Source organism: Rana temporaria, chromosome 6, assembly GCF_905171775.1.
Source record: "Rana temporaria chromosome 6, aRanTem1.1, whole genome shotgun sequence".
NCBI classification, from domain to species: Eukaryota; Metazoa; Chordata; class Amphibia; order Anura; family Ranidae; genus Rana; species Rana temporaria.
Window position 1 is genome coordinate 177,640,441 of NC_053494.1, and position 21,385 is coordinate 177,661,825.

General features: G+C 44.3%; 1 protein-coding gene across 1 annotated transcript in view; it reads left to right on the plus strand.

The window, feature by feature from the left end:
- Positions 1–21,385, plus strand: part of IFIH1 (interferon induced with helicase C domain 1) — a 92,656-nt gene that overhangs the window by 38,954 nt on the left and 32,317 nt on the right. The window contains exons 7-9 of the mRNA XM_040357856.1: positions 724–934; positions 15,941–16,164; positions 21,202–21,315. Coding sequence (XP_040213790.1) covers positions 724–934; positions 15,941–16,164; positions 21,202–21,315 — 549 coding nt within the window. The remainder of the gene's footprint in view (positions 1–723; positions 935–15,940; positions 16,165–21,201; positions 21,316–21,385) is intronic.

A 21,385-nucleotide genomic window follows, 5' to 3' on the forward strand; every position in this document is an offset into this window, starting at 1 on the left:
ATCGGTTAAAAACCAGCGCATGCTCAGAATCAAGTCGACGCATGCTTGGAAGCATTGAACTTCATTTTTCTCAGCACGTCTTTGTGTTTTACGTCACTGCGTTGGACTTGATCGTTTTTTTTAACTGATGGTGTGTAGGCACATCAGACCATCAGTCAGCTTCATCGGTTAACCGATGAGAACGGTCCTTCGGACCGTTCTCATCAGATGGACTGATCGTGTGTACGTGGACTCAGAGGGTGGGCTCCGCCAACTCCTTGTTATGGAGGTGTGTTTAAGCCTACCATAGCTCATACTCTCCAATTCCTTTTCTGTATCCCCCAGACCCTATCATAAGGCCTAGGATACACTCACTCGAGAACAATCAATCTCTGGCCCAATATTTTTTGAATGCAATTACCCAGCATGAGTTTTTTAATTTTCTCTGATAATTTCCAATTGTTTTTCATCTATGAATGTGCATACCTCACTTACCTGTTTTATACATCTCTGTACAAGGTCATAAACTGCAAGTCTTTTAACTTTAATGTTGTTAACACTTTGACTTTTATCTTGTCTTGAACCTTACCTAATAAAAATAGATTGAAAGAAAAAAATAGGACAAAAATTTGTGATAAAAATTGTGCAGCATAATGCAGTTCAACATACAGTAAATGTAAAAAATGAAATGCACAACTCCTTCCATCCTTCCATGGATAATCTTTACTATTTTCTATTATTCAGGTTCCATTGGTTGAGCAGCATTTCAGAAATGAGTTTCAACCCTACCTAAAAGATTCCTATAAAGTCACCAAAATTAGTGGAGATTCCCAGCTAAAGATTTCCTTTCCTAAAGTGGTAAAAGAGAATGCTGTCATTATATGCACAGCTCAGATACTGGAAAACTCATTGATCCAGGCAGATGAAAATAAAGAAGAAGGGGTCAGTCTGTCAGGTATGTAAAAATATATTGTATTGAAAATTAATTGTGGTTGAAAGAAATCCAATTAGCTGTTGCAGCTTTCACAAATAACAAGGCCCCAGTACCAGATCTGCTGTTTTTAAGCGATGTGTGTCGTTGCCTGACTTGCTTTAAAGAGGAAGTAAACTCTGTTTTTGTTTTTTTTTGTTTCTTTTTCAAATATTTTTAATTTTACTATATGTATACATTACCCTTCTCCATGATGGAAGTCACTATAGTTGTCCTACCTAAGAAAGGAAAAGACCTATTGCAACCCTGTTCATACAGGCCGATTTCATTACATTGTGCAGATGTTAAATTACTGGCCCCAGTAATAGCCGCTAGACTGAGTAAAGGTATACAAAGTGTTGTCCACCCAGATCAATCTGGTTTTATGCTAGATAGGTCAACTAGTCTGAATATCAAGTGAGAGGGGTGAAGATGAAAGCGCCTGCAACACTGACATCTCGACGCTGGAAGAGCTTTGTTTTAAGGTAAAGTTTAACCACTTGCTGACCAGCCGTCATCATCATATGGAAGCAGGTCAGCTCTCCTGCGGGAATCACCCTAGATGTACGGCAGTTGCGGTGTACAGAAGCAGAACGGGGATCTGTTAGTGTTAACAAGGCGATTCCCCGTTTTGCCTAGTGACATGTCAGAGGTCTTCTGTTCCCAGTTATCGGGAACAGTGATCTCTCATGTCTCTGGTAGCTCATCCCCCTTACAGTTAGAACACACCTAGGGAACACACATAACCCATTGATCGCCCCCTAGTGTTAACTTCTTCTGCCTAAGCCTCCTCTGCGCTTTGGCATTTCTTAAAATAGGCCATGGACTAGGGTGGCAGGGCTGTCAAGAGCAATTCTCAGCCACTTAGGCTGCATTCACACCTGAGCGTTTTGTAGCCTGAAGCCTGAAGCTATAAAACGCTAGAGGGGAAAAAATACATTATTCTCAATGGAGATGGTTCACATCTCCACTCCAAAACGCCTGAAGCCGAACGCCTGAAACTCAAACAAGTTCTGGATCCTTTTTTGCCACTCGAATTCGGCTGATTTGGGCTTTTTTGAACGTTTGTATTCCCATAGAAACTAATGGAAACTCTCGATTCAAGCATCTAGCGCGACAATGAGCGTTTCTCAGCGTGTTTTGTCGCTTTAATCTGTTCTGTGAAATAGAACATTCACCCAGGAAGAAGATAAAAAAAAAATCTACAAACATAGCAACAAATGATGAAAGAGATGATCATTTTTCCTATTGGCTAAAATAAAAAACGACGGACAACGATGTATGCAAACGCGTGAATACGCGCGACAAAACGCCGGAAAAAACGACCGAAAACGATACGCTCAGGTGTGAATGCGGCCTCATACATATTGTTACAGTATGTATCAAACCAAAATTGTTTTATTACTTTTGGATAAAGTGGGGAAGGGATAGAACTTAACTGCTAACAAGGGCAACACTTACTATTTGTCCTGCTAACAACGTTTTACAAGTCTGGAAGTGAGGAGATTTCATCAACAGCTACACAATCTAGGTAGGAAAATACTAGCCTTGGCAGAGTTTTATTTGTGTGTCCCTATTTGAGATTTTCCTCTGCTTCCTGTCTAGTAAAACACTGTCAGCAGGACAGGAAGTAAAGGAAAACATAGCTAACAGAGTCCCGGATAGCCGTGAAAATCAGACAGAGGTTGTAATCCTGTCCCACAGTATCCAAAACTGACCAAAAAAAATAAAAGTTTTTAGATGTGTCAGTAACACATGCCTGATTATGATAAAAGGTCCCAGACTGACACCCTAACTGTCAGAGCAATCCATATGGGTCTTCATTCTTGTTTTCCATGTACAGCTTAAGCATTGCAAAAAGAATGAAGAGAGGGCGCACCAGCCGTAATATTTTATTAAAATCACAAAGAAGGAAACATACTTACAAACATAGTCGATAATAAAAGCATATCCACAATGGACAAAATGCAACCAGGTCACCAGGACTGTGAATGGCTCTGAGGAAGAGGGGATCCCCCCTCAAAACTCATCAGCCATCTGGAATGCGTTTTGGACACAGTCCTGGTAACCTGGTTTCTTTTTGTCCATTGTGGACTCTGATATGCTTTCCTTCTTTGTTATTTTTAATAAATATTACTTGAGTAATGCGCAAGGTTGGTGTGCATTCTATTTATTCTTTTACAGTGTTCCCATTGAGTATCCCCTGACCCTTGGTGGGCAGCAAGGCCTGTGCATGTACTGGGAGCCATAGGAATTCCAGTCTACTTTCATTGCTATCACACCATTGTTGAGCGCAGGAGATTTTGTTTGACAGTTTAAGCATTGTTGGTGAAATGGCATGGTGTGTAATAGAGCTACACGATTCTGGCCAAAATGAGAATCACGATTTTTTTGCTTAGAATGAAGATCACGATTCTCTCACGATTCTCATGGTGTAAAATCTTTTACATTTATACAAAAAAAAAGGGCTAACTTTACTGGCTAGGTTTTTTTTTTAATTCATTAAAGTAATTTTTTCCCAAAAAATTGCATTTAAAAAGACTGCTGCGCAAATACAGTGCAACATAAAATATTGCAACAACCGCCATTTTATTCTCTAGGGCGGGCATCACTAAATGGCGGACCGCGGTCCGGTTCCGGCCCCAGTGGCCATTCTATCCGGACCGCAGCCCCGCCAAGTAGTTTCCCGTGTGTCCTCTGTCACCGGCTCGCTCGCCCGCCCGCCTGCCTGCCGCTGCGGATGCCGCTATATACACAGCATGGCAGGCGCGGCAGGTGCGGCAGGTCCGTGCCTTTTCTCACATCACTGCACTCCCCCCTCGCTACACTCCCCCCTCCCCACACTGCCTGTCTTAATCACACAGGACACGGAGCGCGACTGCTCTGGACAAAGGGCGGGACTTTTTAAGTTAAAAAGTGGGTGATTGGTTGCTAGGCAGCGGGGGCGGTCCTAGCAATAAATCACTCACTTTTAATGGGCAAAGTCCCGCCCATAGTCCAGAGCGGCCATGCTTCATTTCCTGTGTGTGATTAAGGTAGGGTTCTGTGGGGAGGGGGGAGTGCAATGCAATGCAATACAGGACAAACAGGACAAACAGGACAGGACAGGACAGGTCTGTGATGGGGAGTCTGATGTGTCAGGACCCGTCTGTGATGGGGGTTTGTGATGGGGGGGGGTCATCCTGTGATAGGTCAGGACCAGTTTGTGATTTGGGGGGGTCAGTCTGTGATAGGGGGTCTGTGATTTGGGGGTAAGTCTGTTATGGGTCAGGACCAGTTTGTGATGGGGGGGAGATCAGCCTGTGATAGGGGTGGTCTGTGATGGGTCAGAACCAGTTTGTCATTTGGGGGGGTCAGTCTGTTATAGGGGGTCTGTTATGGGTCAGGACCAGTTTGTGATGGGGGGGGGGGGTCAGCCTGTGATGGGTCAGGACCAGTTTGTGATGGGGGGGGGGTCAGCCTGTGATAGGGGGCCTGTGATGGGTCAGGACCAGTTTGTGATATGGGGGGGGGGTCAGCCTGTGATAGGGGGTCTGTGATGGGTGAGAACCAGTTTGTGATTTGGGGGGGTCAGTCTGTGATAAGGGGTCTGTGATTTGGGGGTCAGTCTGTTCTAGGGGTCTGTTATGGGTCAGCAGGACCAGTTTGTGATGGGGGGTCAGTCTGTGATGAGTCAGGTCAGTCTGTGATAGGGGGTCTGTGATTTGGGGGGGTCAGTCTGTGATGGGGAGTCTGATGTGTCAGGACCAGTTTGTGATGGGGGGGTCAGTCTGTGATAGGGGGTCTGTGATGTGTCAGCACCAGTTTGTGATGGGGGGGCAGTCTGTGATAGGGGGTCTGTGATGGGTCAGGACCAGTTTGTGATTTGGGGGGTCAGTCTGTGATGGGGGTCTGTGATGGGTCACGTCAGTCTGTGATAGGGGGTCTGTGATTTGGGGGGGGTCAGTCTGTAATAGGGGGTTGGGGATTTAGGGGGTCAGTCTGTGATAGGGGGTCTGTGATAGGGGGTCTGTGATAGGGGGTCTGTGATAGGGGGTCTGTGATAAGGGGTCTGTGATGGGTCAGGACCAGTTTGTGATGGGGGAGTCAGTCTGTGATGGGTCAGGTCAGTCTGTGATGGGTCAGGTCAGTCTGTGATGGGGGGGGATTAGGCTGTAATGAGGGGTCTGTGATTTGGGCGGTCAGTCTGTGATGGGGGGGGGGGGGTCTGTGATGCGTCAGTCTCTGCAAGGGCAATAGAAAACAATTGTTTTCTATGTGTCCTGTTCACACTGCAACAGCGCCCCTGCGTACTGAGCAGTGTGTTGCAAAATGCATTCTGTTTCTATGCATCGCAATTGAACTGTGGTGCATAAAAATTAATAAAAGGTATTTTTACATTTCAATAAAGTTGAAAGAAAAAAAAGTGCAATGTGTGTGGGTCATAAAGGTGTGTGCATGTGTGTGGTGGTGGTGGGGCACTGTGATGGGAGGTTGTCAAGTGGAGGATATCATGTGGCGTCATAGCACCAATTTGGCATTCGGACCTCCGCTGGAAGAATTTTCTTCCGACTGGACCCCCGTGAATTTTAATTCAGTACCCCTGCTCTAGGGTCTCTAATAAAAAATGATATAATGTAATTTTCTAGCAAAAAAAATTATGATTTTAACTTGAAAAGAGCTGTCAGAAAAAGGGTTGGTGTTTAAGTGGTTAAACGTTTCTAATTTACATACAGAAGTTTATTCCTTTGATGTGATGCAATGTTTAGACTTAACTTTCCACCGATAAAGAATGTTTTAAAAACTTGGCAGGCTGCCCAGACTTGGCAGATTGCCCAGACTTTGACTTTTGGCTGAGAGCAGAGGAAATTCTTTGCATACCAAAGTGCAGAGAGAAAATTATTTTCATGTCAAAGATTGTGAAACCCTGTGTCAAGAATTGCAATGGGAAAAAGATCGCGATAACGATTCTTGACGAATAATCGTGCAGCTCTAGTGTGTAAGCACACAGTGGGCAAGGTTGCACTGAAACTCTTTTGGCCTCTCTACCCCTCACCTTGACATGCCTTGTGTAGCTTCCATTTCTAAACTGTTAAAAAGGGCTAACAAGTAGTGATTAAATAGGTGGGTTCTGGGTCCTAGTCCAAACACAACCAATGTGAGCCTGCCAGGAAGCCAATACCTGTACATACCATCCATTTGCATTCAGGGCATTCCCCACAGTTGCACATATACAAAGGGGCATGGCTGAGGGGTGGGAATGCCCCAGCTGAAGATGACAGCTTCCCAGCGGGCTCACACATGTGGGTTTGGATCCTAGTCTGAACACGCCCAAGCTCATGACTGCTAGTCTGTCACTCACTTGCCAGGTCCACTCCCACTATCCAATATGCCTCCCTATTGGACCAGTGGGGCACAGTCAGAACATGATGAGCTGCGCTTGAGTACAATGAGCAGACCTAACCAATAGATCCTGCTCCCTGGTAGGCAGAGAGCACACTAAGTTTTACCTGACCATCTTCCTGGTAAGCAGAAAGACCAACAACTATACTCTCTTCTAGCACCTACCTAGAATGTTGCTACATCCACCCCCCACCAAAACAAGCCATGTCCTCATTGGTTTCGGGCATCCGCCCGTACAAAAATACCTGTACAAAATATACAAGGAGTATGTCACAAACTTGTAAAGGGGGAGAAGGGAAATAACATATGTACAGGGCCATGGGGCATACCCCATATGTGGCCAGTTAGTACAATATGGCATCCAATCGGATCACTGCCCCAGTACTCCAGGAAACCATAAACGAACCATGTTCCGACTGACTTAGGCCCCGTACACACGACCGAACATGTCCGATGAAACTGGTCCGCGGACCAGTTTCCGCGGACATGTCCGACCGTGTGTACGGCCTAGCGGACAGGTTTCCTGGCCTAGCGGACAGGTTTCCAGTGGACAAAAGTTTCTTAGCATGCTTAGAAACTTGTCCGGAGAAAACGATGGTGTGGACTTCCGTTTCCGGGGGAGGAGTCGAGGACATGGCGGACTAGACGCTCTGACTAGGAGAGTCTAGCGGTTCCCCGAGCACACACGGACAGGAGAGCGGTCATACCAGGGCCCCTCACCCCCACTACTGTTGACTGGCTGGCCGGGGGGAGAGACTACCATCACCGCAAGAGGATAATTCCTTACAGCCGTCGATGTCGCGGCGTGGACGTAGCGCTGGGAAGAACTTTAGGGGAGCTCCCGCTCAGCCCGGACACGCGTACATAACGCGCTACATGACAGTTAAAGGAGACCAACAGAAACAGCACGAGGATTACGCGGTAAGCAGACGGAACTCCCTCGCAGAGAGTGTACTGCCCGCCCAGCCAGCACTAGCGCCGGCACAACTTGAGACCCCCGGCATACCAGCTGTGACTCAACTGATAACCTGCAAGGGGGGAAGTGAAGGGGGAGCGCCAGAGCCTTCAGGAACACAGGTGAGAGACACTACAATATCAGAAGGACTAACAGCACATACAGGCACCCAGTTTCACCATCTCTCACTAGATCAGCAGGCTCACCTTGAATCCAAATCCCCATTACTACTAACACTTATACCTCCGCCCCCCCCAGTAGGAGCATCACAGGTGCCGGGCAGACTATCAGAGACTTTATCTGGGGTATTGTCCGTGTCCTTGAATATGGATAAAGGGTACAGCGCCCAATTTCATGGAGATGAAAGGGAGAACCTGACTGAGCGTAGTGGGTCAGCCGAATCATTTAAGCTGCCATTATCACAAACTTCCCTGCAAACAAGGAGGGAAGAGACGGAGCATCCCCCAGATAATAGGCAAATTAGTATGCTTATTCAAGCACTTCCGACCAAGGAAGATATGCAACAAATCGTAGCAAACATTACTGCCGCAATGATGGGGGAGATTGAGAAAGTACGAGTAAAAGTGGCGGAGGTAGATCAAAAAGTTGAAAGGTGTGGGGAGCAGCAGGGTGTCATGGAGCTCAGAATGGCAGAATTGGAAGAGAGAGTTCAATCCCAGCAACTCCAATTAATTAGACTACAGTTACAAGCTGAAGAAACAGATAACAGAAGCAGAAGAAACAATTTGCGGATAAAGGGAATACCTGATAAGTATGAAGGGATGGAGTTGAGAGAGGTGGTAACGGCAGTATTGAACAAATTATTGAAAAGACCCCAAGAATCGCCACTGGAGCTAGACCGGGTGCATAAAATCCCCCTCGGGAGGTATCAAGATCGAGTGGCCCCGCGTGATGTACTCTGTAGAGTCCATTTCTATAGGATAAAGGAGGATATCCTTAGAATTGCCTGGAAGGAGGGTACAGCAGGGGTCTTGGAGGAGTCGGATATTCAAATCTTCCCGGATCTCTGCCCGCAAACTAAAAGCAGGAGAAGGTTACTAAAACCCCTATTAGAATACATAAGAGACACTGGGGCTACCTACCGTTGGGGTTTCCCTCTAGCCTTAATCGTGAAGAAGGAAGCAGAAACCTATTATCTAAGCGAGCCTTCGCAACTCCCTAGGTTTTTTCAATTTTTGGGGGTAGAACCAATAACCGTGCCCAACTGGCTGGCCCCGCCTGGATATGGTGAAAGAAGGAAAGATAGAAAAATATTATAAGAAAAAAAAACATATATCTGAGTTTACTAGCAAGATCGGACTAAGTCGCAGCTAGACTGGGCCCATAGAAAAATACACAGTCCTTTCTTTTTTTTTTTTCTTCCCTCATTAGAGTTTGGGTGTTCCGTGTTTCCCCCTTTTTTTTTTTTTTTTTTTTTCCTCTTTTTGGGGGATCAGCTTTTTTGCTTTTTAATTTCCAGACAAGGATGATATGTAAGAATTATTTGTATTATAGGTTCTTACCTATAGGAATGAAAAGCAGTCTGAAACGGGGGCCTCCTAAACCTTTTTTTTTTTTTTTTTTTTTTTTTTTTTGGTTGCTGCAAAGGAATGTATCGGGACGCAGAGAAGGATAGCTGCCCAGAGGGTTATATATAGATCTGAAATGTGAAACTAGGGGAGGTTAGGGGGGGACACCTATCCGTCACCAGTGGTGCTTGGAAGTGTGGCCTTCTTTCTCGGTTCCCCCCCCCCCCCCCTTCCTTTTTTTTTTTTTTTTTCCCTCCTTCTCTCTGCTTTGTTTATTTTCCTCAAACTAATTCAACACCCTAGTTCCCGTTAGTTGTTCCGATAGTAAAAGGGGAGGGGTGTACTGGGCCCGGGAGGGGGGGGGGGGTAAGAGAGGACACTGGACACTGGATACAAATAAGAACACATTGTATTATGATTCACACGGAGTAGGCCACTAGGGGGAAGGGGAATTTATTTATTTATATATTGATTTATGTATTTAATTATTATTGTTCTGTTTTTTTTTGTGTGGGGGGGATGCTAAGGGAGCTCACTGGCACATTGCCACACAGATATAGTGACATACATAGATAATTATGTCTGGCACTATAAGATATACACTGGATTTTTTCTTGACCGTTGAAGGGGGGGGGGGGGGGGGGGGGAGGCTAGGGTACATTGTAGAAGTGGTTAGAGCCTTTTTTTTTTTTTTTTTTTTTTACTATGCTAAGTCAACACTAGTCTATGTATTTTAAGTGGCGGTATTTTTGTGAGCACGCAAGAGGGAGGAAGTTCAAGAACTAAGAGGTAGGTGGGGGGTATAGGGTTTGGGGGAGAGGGAAAGAGGGCGGGAGGAAGTAAGAGGGAGGGAGGGTGGGAAAGGGCATTCTAGAAGTGATGTAGGAACTAGGGGAAGTAGAGTTAAAAGAGAGTAGAGTAAAAGGCAAGGTTGACGGCTCAGTGTGGGGAGTGAGTTGAGATGACAAGGAGCTGTGAGAGAGGGGAGGGGGGGGTGGTGGGGGTGTTGGGGAGGTTCAGAGGGGGAACAGAAGATGTTACCGGGAACATGAGAGGGGGTTATGGGGGTAAGGGAAGAGGTAGGTGCTAACCTATATGTGATCATAGAGATGTGAAATTATGTTTTGAAATTTTGGTTTAAAGCGCCTTTGCTGGTTTTGTTTTCGGTTTTATTAATGTATATGTAATATATCCAAATAAGCATAACTTACATATTACTTATGGGAAAAGTTTGAGATAAGAGGAGAAGTCTGTGTAGAAGGACAACATTGGCCGCTAGTAAACCGGATGGTTAGCGATAAGTTTTCATAGAAATGGAGGGGTGAGGGGCAATAGACTTAGATTTAAAAAGAAAGAGGGTGAGTGCTGATAGGGGAACCGGAGGAGACTCTCCGCTGTGCTCTCACACTTCCCCCCATTTAGCGTCTCTCCTCCTGTAGGAGGGAAGTCGGAGACGCGTGGGGTTGTTTTTTCTTTGTTTTTTTTTTTTTGTTTTTTTTTTTCCTCTCACAATTACTCAGACATCTGGACGGAGATCTTGAGCCTGAGATACAAGGGGGGGGGGGGACCCGGGGGTTTTTTTTTTTTTTTTTTTTTTTTTTTTTTTTTTTTCCTCATCTTGTGTCCTTCCATTAGGGTTAATCGGGCCGGTCGCCTTCCTCTCTCCTCATATGCCTTATGGGAGATAAGGGCTCAGACCGGTGGTAAAAGTTGACGGGGGTTAGGAAAATCGGGTATATAAACGACAACGTAACTATGAGATCAGAAATGCATAGACTAAATATAACATCGTACAATGTGAAAGGGCTTAATATCCCGGAAAAAAGAACGAAACTGATGTATGAATTGGGGAGATTAAAAACACATATTGTGTTTTTACAGGAAACCCACTTCAGAAAAGATAAGATTCCAAAATGGAAGAGCCAGAGATTCCCAGTGGTATATATGGGGGCTTCCCAGTCATCAAAAGCGAATGGAGTAGCTATTTTATTTGCCAAAAACATAACTTGGAAAGAATCTAAGGTAGTGACTGATGAAGAAGGGAGGTTCATATTGATAAAAGGCCTAATAAATGAAAGAAAGGTTACATTAGTAAATATTTATCTCCCCAATGAAGACCCAGTGTCCACTATGGGTAAATTTGTAGAAATAATAAAAGAAAACAAAGAAGGGGCCCTTATAGTAGGAGGAGACATGAATATGCTGTTGGATCCGAAAATGGACTCTTCCAGGGGGTCCTACAGCATATCTAATTCTAAACTTAGACAAGTAAGAAATATGTTGTACGACCTGCAAATAGTGGACAGCTGGAGATCCCAGCATGTACACGACAGAGATTATAGCTTTTACTCCCACAAACACAAAACCTACACACGAATCGACTATATCTTCCTTGACCGAGCAGTCCTGTTGAATTTAAAAGAATCCTCAATTGGGTCGATTACAATTTCAGATCATGCCCCAGTCAGTTGTCTTATTGACTGGGGAGTAACAGGACCTAGAGAATGGAACTGGAAGCTCAACGAGACCTTAATCAAGGACCCAGAATATGAGGAGAAGATTGGGCAGGAAATAGAGATATTTTTTGATACAAACAGGGACGATGGAACATCCCCACTTTGTAAGTGGGAAGCACATAAGTGTTACCTAAGGGGAATACTGATTTCATTGGGGGCACAGAGGAAGAGAAAACTAGGAGCAAAAATAGATTCCTTACTAAGAGAAATTAAAACGGTGGAAAATGAACATAAGAAAGTGCAGAAAATAGGAAAGGAGGAAAGACTGATATCCTTACGGGAGAAACTAAATTTACTATTGATGGACAAGGCGAAAGCCCAGCTGAATAGATGTAGAAGGGCTTACTATGAATTCGGCAATAAACCTAGCAAAATGCTTGCGAATGCACTGAGAGAGTCTAGAGCTAGAAAACATATAGAGAAAATAAAAACACAGGGAGATAAATTAGTGAGCCCCTCACATTTAATAGCAAACGCATTCAGAGAGTACTACAGAGATCTGTACCAACTGACTAATCAATCTCAGGTAGAGAAAGTACATAACAGAGAAGTGAGAGTAAAAGAATATCTAATGAAGTCAGAAATGCCTAAAATACCAGAGGAAAAGATAGAAAGTATGGAAGGTCCGATCACAGCAAAGGAATGTCAGGAAGTAATAAAGGAAATGAAACCAGGTAAATCACCAGGGCCAGATGGCTATACGCTCCGGTACTACAAAATTTTCCAAGATAAAATAATACCGAAATTTTTAGAGGCCTTTAATTCTCTGAAAGAAGGACACCCGATGAGAAGAGAAACATTAGGGGCACACATAGCTGTCATCCCCAAGGAAGGGAAAGATCCCACAGTCTGTGCGAGCTATCGACCGATATCATTGTTGAACATAGACTTAAAAATATTTTCAAAGATAATTGCCAACAGACTAGCACCCAATATCTCATCCCTCGTACATCCAGACCAGGTGGGCTTTGTACCTGGAAGAGAGGGAAGGGAGAATACTCAAAGAGTGTTAAGTACCATTCACTTGGCCCAAGTCCACCATAAACCAATAGCACTTATTTCAACTGATGCGGAGAAAGCCTTCGATAGGGTGGATTGGGGCTTCTTGAAGGCTACACTTAAGTATATAGGGCTGGGTGTAGGCATGCAGAATTGGATTGCAAGCCTCTACTCTTGCCCGTCGGCAAGGGTAAAGGTTAATGAAGTGTTATCTGATTCATTTCCAATCCAGAACGGGACCAGACAAGGTTGCCCGCTCTCCCCGATTATATTTATTTTAACACTGGAGCCATTTTTGAGGACAATTAGATCAAATGCAGACATAAGGGGATATCAGGTTAAAGGAGTGGAATACAAAGTGGCGGCTTTCGCAGATGATCTCTTGTTCTCAATAATGGCCCCAGAATTATCATTGCCACCTTTGATGAGAGAGATAAGGGAATACGGAGCCCTCTCTAATTTCAAAGTAAATTACACCAAGTCAGAGGCAATGGGGATAGAAGTAAACAAACAGGCAAAAGACCAGCTAACAGTGAACTTTCCCTTTAAATGGTCAGAATCGCACATACTCTATCTAGGAACAAAAATATCAAAAAATTTAAATAGAATTTTTGAATTGAATTTTGTTCCGTTGACGAGGCAAATTAAATCTGACTTCATTAGATGGGAAAAAGAAACGTACTCATGGTTCGGGAGAATTAGCATCTTAAAAATGAATGTGCTACCAAGACTACTTTATCTATTCCAAACTCTACCGGTAAAGATTCCCCCGAGTTACTTAAAGGACTTAAGATCTAGGTTCGTGCAGTTTGTATGGGCAGGGAAAAAGGCGAGAATACGTAGGGAAATATTAGCGCTACCCAAGGAGAGGGGAGGAGTGGGCTTTCCTGACCCAGTGGGATATCACGAAGCAGCCCACATGGCAAGAGTGGTCGAGTGGTGTACACGAGAGAAGCATAAACCCTGGATCCATATAGAGCAAATGATCACAAATATCCCATTGGAAGGTATGGCGTGGATACAGGAAGTAGATATACCAGGAGAAGTAAAGAAACATCCAACAATAGGGGCCACCTTGCGAGTAATGAAAAAATTATTCAGGAAAACGAAATGCTCGGTCCTCCCAAGCCCACTTACCCCGGTTTTGGGGAATCCGAAATTTCAGTTAGGGATAGAAGATACACACTTTAAGACGCTAAAACGGTTAGGCTGGAGTAGAGTAATACACTTTGAGGGGGAGACTCACAGGGCTGGAAGGGATGAAAGGGAGGAACCACCAATAAACGAACTCGACCCAATGAGACAAAATCAACTAAAAACGGCAATCAGAGCTATGAACCCAAAAGGGAAACCGCTTAGAGATCTCTCAGGTTATGAGGAAATATGCTTAAAGGGGGAAGAGATAAGACATGGCCTCTCATTGATGTATAGCCTATGGGTGGACGAGGCAGCACCGACTGACTTACCGTTCATAAGAGCTTGGGAAAGAGAGTTGGAGGTTGCCTTCACGGAAAACCAGAGAACGAAAATTTTTAATTTCACACATAAAGCATCTTTGGCCACCAGATACCAAGAGGGAGGTTACAAAATCTTAATCAGATGGTACAAAACCCCAGTAGTGTTAAACCGGATATTTCCGGAGGTGTCAGATAGATGTTGGCGATGCGGTAGGGAAAAGGGAAATATGTTACATATTTTCTGGACATGTGCAAAGTTGGGGGATTTCTGGAAAATGGTTAGAGACACGGTCAAGGATATTGTGGAGGTGGATCTGGGAGGCAATCCCGCCACGTATTTACTGCTGGATTTACCAATCTCTGTGGCCAGGTTCAAAAAATCTTTGTTAAGACATCTACTAGTTGCAGCTAGGGCGTGTATCCCAATCCTGTGGAAAAGTACAAACATCCCAAACAAACAGCAATGGCTAGGTAGAATTTCGGAAATTCAACAAATGGAAAAGCTTACCATGGGCATAAGAGAACAAGAAGATAGGTACAGACTGATATGGGATCCCTATATAAGATACAGAGAAGGAGAGCTTTGAGGGGGGAGGAGTAGAGGAAGGAGACGGCGGAGATGCAGGGAGAATATGGGAGTGACATGGATGCCCTTTTTTTTTTTTTTTTTGGGGAGGGGGGGGGGGGGGGGGGGGGAAGGGTGGAAGGGGGGTGGATAAGGGAAGATCTGGAAACGGGTAGGCGAGGTATAGGTCGGGGTAATCCAGAACAAGTAGTGGTTAAGTGTAACGGTACAATAATAGAAATTCTGTTGTAGTTATGTAGTCGGTGTAAGCAGTGTACGAGTATATGGATACCCGAAATGTATTTTTTGTGTTATATAAGGTTATACAATGTTGTATAATGTTCACAGATTATTATGGAAAATGAAAAGAAAACTTTAAAATAAAGAATTAATAAAAAGAAACTTGTCCGCTGGAAACCTGTCTGTCGGACATGTCCGCTGGTTAACCAGCGGAGAGAAACCCGCGCATGCGTTGAATTGATTCGACACATCCGTGGAAGCATTGCACTTCCGTGTTTGAGAACGTCGGTGTCTTCTACGTCACCGCGTTCTCTGTCCAGACCAGATTTTGGTCTGATGGTGTGTACACACATCAGACCAAAAGCTCCCAGGAGACATGTCCGATGAAAACGGTCCGCGGACCGTTTTCATCGGACATGTCTCCTCGTGTGTACAGGGCCTGACTCTCCCTCTGCACCACTGCTGTGTTTGAGCACCACCTGCAGTGGAGAAACTAGACTGCACCTGCCCACAAGCCACTGAAATGTTATACAGGCTCTAAGACCATAACATTACAAAGTTGCAAATAAACTTTATTGATCTGACAGGTCAAAATCGGGATTTGGCTGGCTTTAGGTACAGGCCAACTATATAACTCTGAGTGTCATATGATTTAAATACATAATCTCATCAGTCTTACACCTCCAGAGTCAGAGTAAGCTTAGAAACTGGAACACTCTGCTGCCCAAATGTTCTTGTTATTGTGAAAAGAGAAGTGTTGCAGAAGAGCTGAGGAGGAGCTGGGCATATACTGTCTGCTATGTTGAAGTGGAACAATAGTCCCAAACTTATGTTAACTGATAGAGACACGGTACCCCTTGATCAGTATTATGACACATCATTGTAAAGTTTTGCCCTTTCGTTCCTATGCAGTTCTTCTCAACCAATTGTTCCTCAAGCACGCTAGGGAGTTGAGCAGTGTGGAAATACAGATATGTGAACCCTTGTCTTTAGACATGTGCACTGCCAATTTTTTATTTTTTTTCGTTTAATTTTTTTTTTGCTTTTTTCAGAGATTCGGATACTCGAAAATTCCGGAAATTCTGAAAATTTGGAATTCGGAAATTCAACTTTCCAAATTTCCCATTTTAGAATCTTTACATTTTCGGATTTTGCAATTTCAAATTTTTGAATCTCGAATTTTTGAAATTTCAAATTTTAGAATTTTAAATTTGCGAAATTTCAAATTTCAAATTTCAAATTTTCAAATTTCAGAATTTTCACATTTTAGAATTTCCAAAATTCGGAAATTAAAAAAATCGGAAATTCGGAAGTTTCGGAATTAACGAATTGTTTACATGTTTTTCAGATTTCTCCCTGCTTATCATTGATGAATGCCACCACACTAACAAGGATGCTGTCTACAACAACATCATGCTACGCTATATAAAACAAAAAAAAAGGAATCGGAAAGTTCGCAAGACTGAAGGCTCCGCAGAAATGGTTCCTCTTCCTCAGGTTTTAGGACTGACAGCTTCACCAGGAGTTGGGGGAGCTAAAGACATTAAAAGAGCTGAAGAGCATATTTTAAGGGTATGTTTTTTTTGCCATTTAACTGAGACTTGCTATTAATATGTGTTTTTATATGTTTGTTGCTATAAGAATTTCCTTAACAATATTAAGGAGATGGAAGGAGTTTCTTCACAGAATGAGCATGACTTTTTGTTTTCAGACTTAGGAAAGGTTAAGGACCAGCATAAAGCCTGACCCTGCATTCTAATGGGCCACACAGATATACACATCAGTTTAAAGAACACTGCTTGTACTATTAGCATGCCATCAACTAATCTTACTCAACCTTTTTAACATGGAGAAACCCCCAAAATATTTTCCTGGGCTTACTATATCTACAGCTCATAATACAGTAGTGTGGTGGGCACTAAAAAAAAGTTCTTTATGTAGCACTGTCCCCATAGGGGCTTTTTGAGTGTTGGCTTTGTAGGTCTCTCCCTGGTTACATGCAAACTGGTTGCCAATAGTTCCCACCTAGGTGCAGGGGGTTCCCACTTAGGTGCAAGGGGTTCCTACTTAGAGGCAGAGGGTTCCCACTTATGTGCAGAGTATTTCTCGCTTGGTTTCCCTGTTGGAACAGTGGGGGACAGTCAGAACAAGCTGAGTTGCACCTGAGTACAATGAGCAGACCTAACCAATAGATCCTGCTCCCTGGTAGTCAGAGAGCACACTAGTGCCTTGTGTACACGGTTGGATTTTCCTTCGGGATAAACTCTGACTGATTTTTCAGACGGAATTCCGTTCAAGCTGTCTTGCATACACACTGTGACTAGAGTTGAGCGGACACCTGGATGTTCGGGTTCGGACCCGAACCCAGACTTTGAAAAAAAAAATTGGGTTTGGGACCGAACCCGAACCCGGACTTTGACCCGAACCCGAACCCCATTGAAGTCAATGGGGACCCGGACTTTTGACTACAAAAATGTCTCTAAAAAACTAAGGGAAAGGGCTGGAGGGCTGCAAATGGCAGCAAAATGTCGGGAAGAGCATGGCAAGTACTCTGGAAATAAATGTGGATAGGGAAATAACTTAAAATAACATAAAAAAAATTAAAATAAAAAATATAATGATTTTTGACCTTTATAAATATTTCAGGAAACTCTCCCTGACTATGTACTTGACAGAAACACAGTATATCACAGGTGCACAGGTGGTGTGGCAGGTGTAGTGCTGTTGAAATACTCAGTCACCTATAGAGTGCTGACTGCCACCATAGAAAAAATATTTCAGCAAACTCTCCCTGACTATGTACTTGACAGAAACACAGTATATTACAGGTGCACAGGTGGTGTGGCAGGTGTACTGCTGTTGAAATATTCAGAGTCACCTATAGATTGCAAACTGCCCCTATAGTTGAACAAAATTCCTAAACTATATGAAGCACAGCAGATGTCACAGGAATAGAGTGCTTGTTGATATTTCTGGAGCAACATACACCTAAAACTGTCCCTATGATTCAGCAACCTTTCCCTCACATAAGTGAAGCAGTGACAACGAGCCAGATGCCCTAAGATGATGCAGATATCAAAGAAATAAAGTGTGCTGCTTGATATTTCTGGAGCAGTATAACAGCATATAAGTGGAATGGTCTATTGCGCTACTGCGAGTGTTGAAAGTGTAAACCAAAAAAATGATATGTAAATAGTAAACCAAAACTATTGAATATCAATGGTAAAAAAGTGAATACTAAAGCTGCTATATCTATAGGTGCACAAAACCAATGACGAAGTAAATAAAAGGGTGATAAGCGCTAAAGTATAAGTGTATGACACAGTTGGCTGTAGGCCAACACACTAAAACTAATAGTGAAAAGATGGGTTAGGAGAGCCCAAAAAGTGAGGGTGACTGACCCACTGAAAGCAATCGACTCATAAACAAATATATAATACAGTCTATAAGTGATACGACAGATGGATAATCTTGAAAGAAATTTCCAATACAAGCATCATCTGTATAGGTGAATGCAATCCGATAACTTGTCTCCTATTGCCCTTACCTTAAACCAGTGGTATATGCGCAAAGGGCAAAGGTGTTCTCCTCCTATTGGATCAGCGCCGTAACTCCTGGATCAGCTCCAATAGTCCTGGAGGGTTGGAGGTCCTGGGATCCGTGTGTCTGTGGTGCCAGGGATGGAGCCAGGGGATAGCCAAAGGATGCAATATAAAGGTGTGCCACAATGGTGAAGTAAGTTGTGACCAGTAAAAAATGTATTCAAAAAATATATGTTCCAAACGATAAAAAGGAATTTTAAAAACTCGTGAATTCGCGCTATAGCGCTACAGCGTATGACAGCGTGGGACGCGGCGTGACTATCAGCTGACTTACTTCCGTTGGCCTCCGGCTGCTTGCATAGGTCTCACTTCCTACGCCGTTACGTCACCGTCTCGTGACTTCTTCCCTGTTACGTCACCGTCTCGTGACTTCTTCCCTGAAGAAGTCACGAGACGGTGACGTAACGGCGTAGGAAGTGAGACCTATGCAAGCAGCCGGAGGCCAACGGAAGTAAGTCGGCTGATAGTCACGCCGCGTCCCACGCTGTCATACGCTGTAGCGCTATAGCGCGAATTCACGAGTTTTTAAAATTCCTTTTTATCGTTTGGAACATATATTTTTTGAATACATTTTTTACTGGTCACAACTTACTTCACCATTGTGGCACACCTTTTTATTGCATCCTTTGGCTATCCCCTGGCTCCATCCCTGGCACCACGGACACACGGATCCCAGGTCCTCCAACCCTCCAGGACTATTGGAGCTGATCCAGGAGTTACGGCGCTGATCCAATAAGAGGAGAACACCTTTGCCCTTTGCGCATATACCACTGGTGTAAGGTAAGGGCAATAGGAGACAAGTTATCGGATTGCATTCACCTATACAGATGATCCTTGTATTGGAAATTTCTTTCAAGATTATCCATCTGTCGTATCACTTATAGACTTTATTATATATTTGTTTATGAGTTGTTTGCTTTCAGTGGGTCAGTCACCCTCACTTTTTGGGCTCTCCTAACCCATCTTTTCACTATTAGTCTTAGTGTGTTGGCCTACAGTATAACAGCATAGACCTAACACTTTCCCTGAGCAGATTCAGCAACCTTTCCCTCACATAAGTGAAATACAGTGAAAACGAGCCAGATACACCTAATGTGCCGTACAGACAACCGAACATGTCTGCTGAAACTGGTCCGCGGACCAGTTTCAGCAGACATGTTCGGTCGTGTGTAGGCCCGAGCGTGCAGGATTCCAGCAAACATTTGCCCGCCGGGCCTTTTCCCAGCGGGCAAATATTCCTGGACTTGTTTTAAAACAGTCCGCTGGAATCCTGCCTGCTCGGACATGTTCGGTCGTCTGTACAGACCTACCATACATGTCCGAGCGCCCGCCATCCCTCGCATGCATCGAATGACTTTGACGCATGCGTGGAAGCATTTAACTGGCAGGCCCGCCCACGTCGCCGCGTCATCGTCGCGGCGACGGCGCGGACACGCCCCGCGGATTTCTGTACGATGGTTAGTACAGCCATCTTACAGAAATCCCCGGGCAGACATGTACGGTGAAAACGGTCCGGCGGACCGGTTTCATCGTACAAGTTTGCCCGTGTGTACGCGGCCTAAGACTTTCCCTAAGCAGCAGATTCCAGCAGCCTTTCCCTATCTAGAGTGAAGCAGAGTGACGATCTGTGCTGTGTGCCTCTATCTAATATAGAGACACGTCACATGATGGGTCACATGCTGCACTGGCCAATCACAGCCATGCCATAAGTAGGCATGGCTGTGATCAGTTCCCAGTCACAGTAGTAACACGAATGGCGATTGGCTGCCGTGCAGCGCGCCAAAACATAACCGAACTCCGAACCCAAACCCGGACTTTTTCCAACTATTCGGGTTCGGGAAAAGCCCAAAGTCTGTACCGAACCCGAACTTCACAGTTCGGGTTCGCTCAACCCTAAGGCCCCATACACACGAGAGAATTTATCCGCAGATACGGTCCAGCGGACCGTTTCCACGGATAAATCCTCTCAAAGATTTCCGCAGATTTCTATGCGATGGAGTGTACACACCATCGCATTGAAATCCGCGCGGAAATCCTCTGGCGATGACGTGTCGCGCCGTCGCCGCGATTATGACGCGGCGACGGGCGCGACGCTGTCATATAAGGAATTCCACGCATGCGTCAAATCATTACGACGCGTGCGGGGAATCCCTTTGGACGGATGGATCCGGTGAGTCTGTACAGACGAGCGGATCCATCTGTTGGGATGGATTCCAGCAGATGGATTTGTTGTGCATGTCAGCAAATATCCGATCTGCTGGAATCCATCCCAGAGGAGATTTCTCCGCGGAAACAGATCCGCTGGCGTGTACACACCATAGGATCTATCCGCAGAAACCCATTTGCTGGGATTTATCTGCGGATGGATTCTATCGTGTGTATGGGGCCTAACTGTGACACCAAATTCCGACCGTCAAGAATGCGGTGACGTACAACACTACGACGAGCTGAGAAAAATGAAGTTTCCGAGCATGCATCGACTTGATTCTGAGCATGCATGTTTTTTTCTCCGTCCGAGTTCCATACAGACGAACGGAATTTCCGATAGAAATTTTTTCCGTCATGTTCGCTTTCTAATCCGTCGGAATTTCCGACGGAAAAAGTCAGATGGAGCATACACAAGGTGGGAATATCCGATGAAAAAATTACGTTGGACTTTTTTTGACCGTGTGTACGCGGCATAAGTTTTATCTGACCATCTTCCTGGTAAGCAGAAAGACCAAAAACTATACTCTATCTTCTAGCACCTACCTAAGAGGGTGCTACACTTACATTTGAGGTCATTGGTAAAAATACCCCCTTACAGATAGCAAAAATTGTTGTCACTGGTTACTCACCTGAGAGGCAAAAGCATCTCATTTGCTCAAGGAACCATAGCAAGTTTTGGTATGCTGCATTATATAGCATTTTTGGTTTATTACCACCTTACAGACAGAAGTTCTACCTGTTCTGTATCATACTCCTCTGAACCTGATAAATAAAACAAAATTATTATCTTTTTTTTTAGATATGCGCTAATCTTGATTCCAGAATCATGACTGTTATAGAAACAAAAGAGCAGCTCGAGGGACAAGTGAAACATCCACTTAAACAAGTTAATATTGCCGAAGATAAAAAGAAGGTAGTAAAGTTTTTAATTCTTACTGAAATTGAATGTAGAATTTCCATGAGAGCTGATATGCTGCAATGTA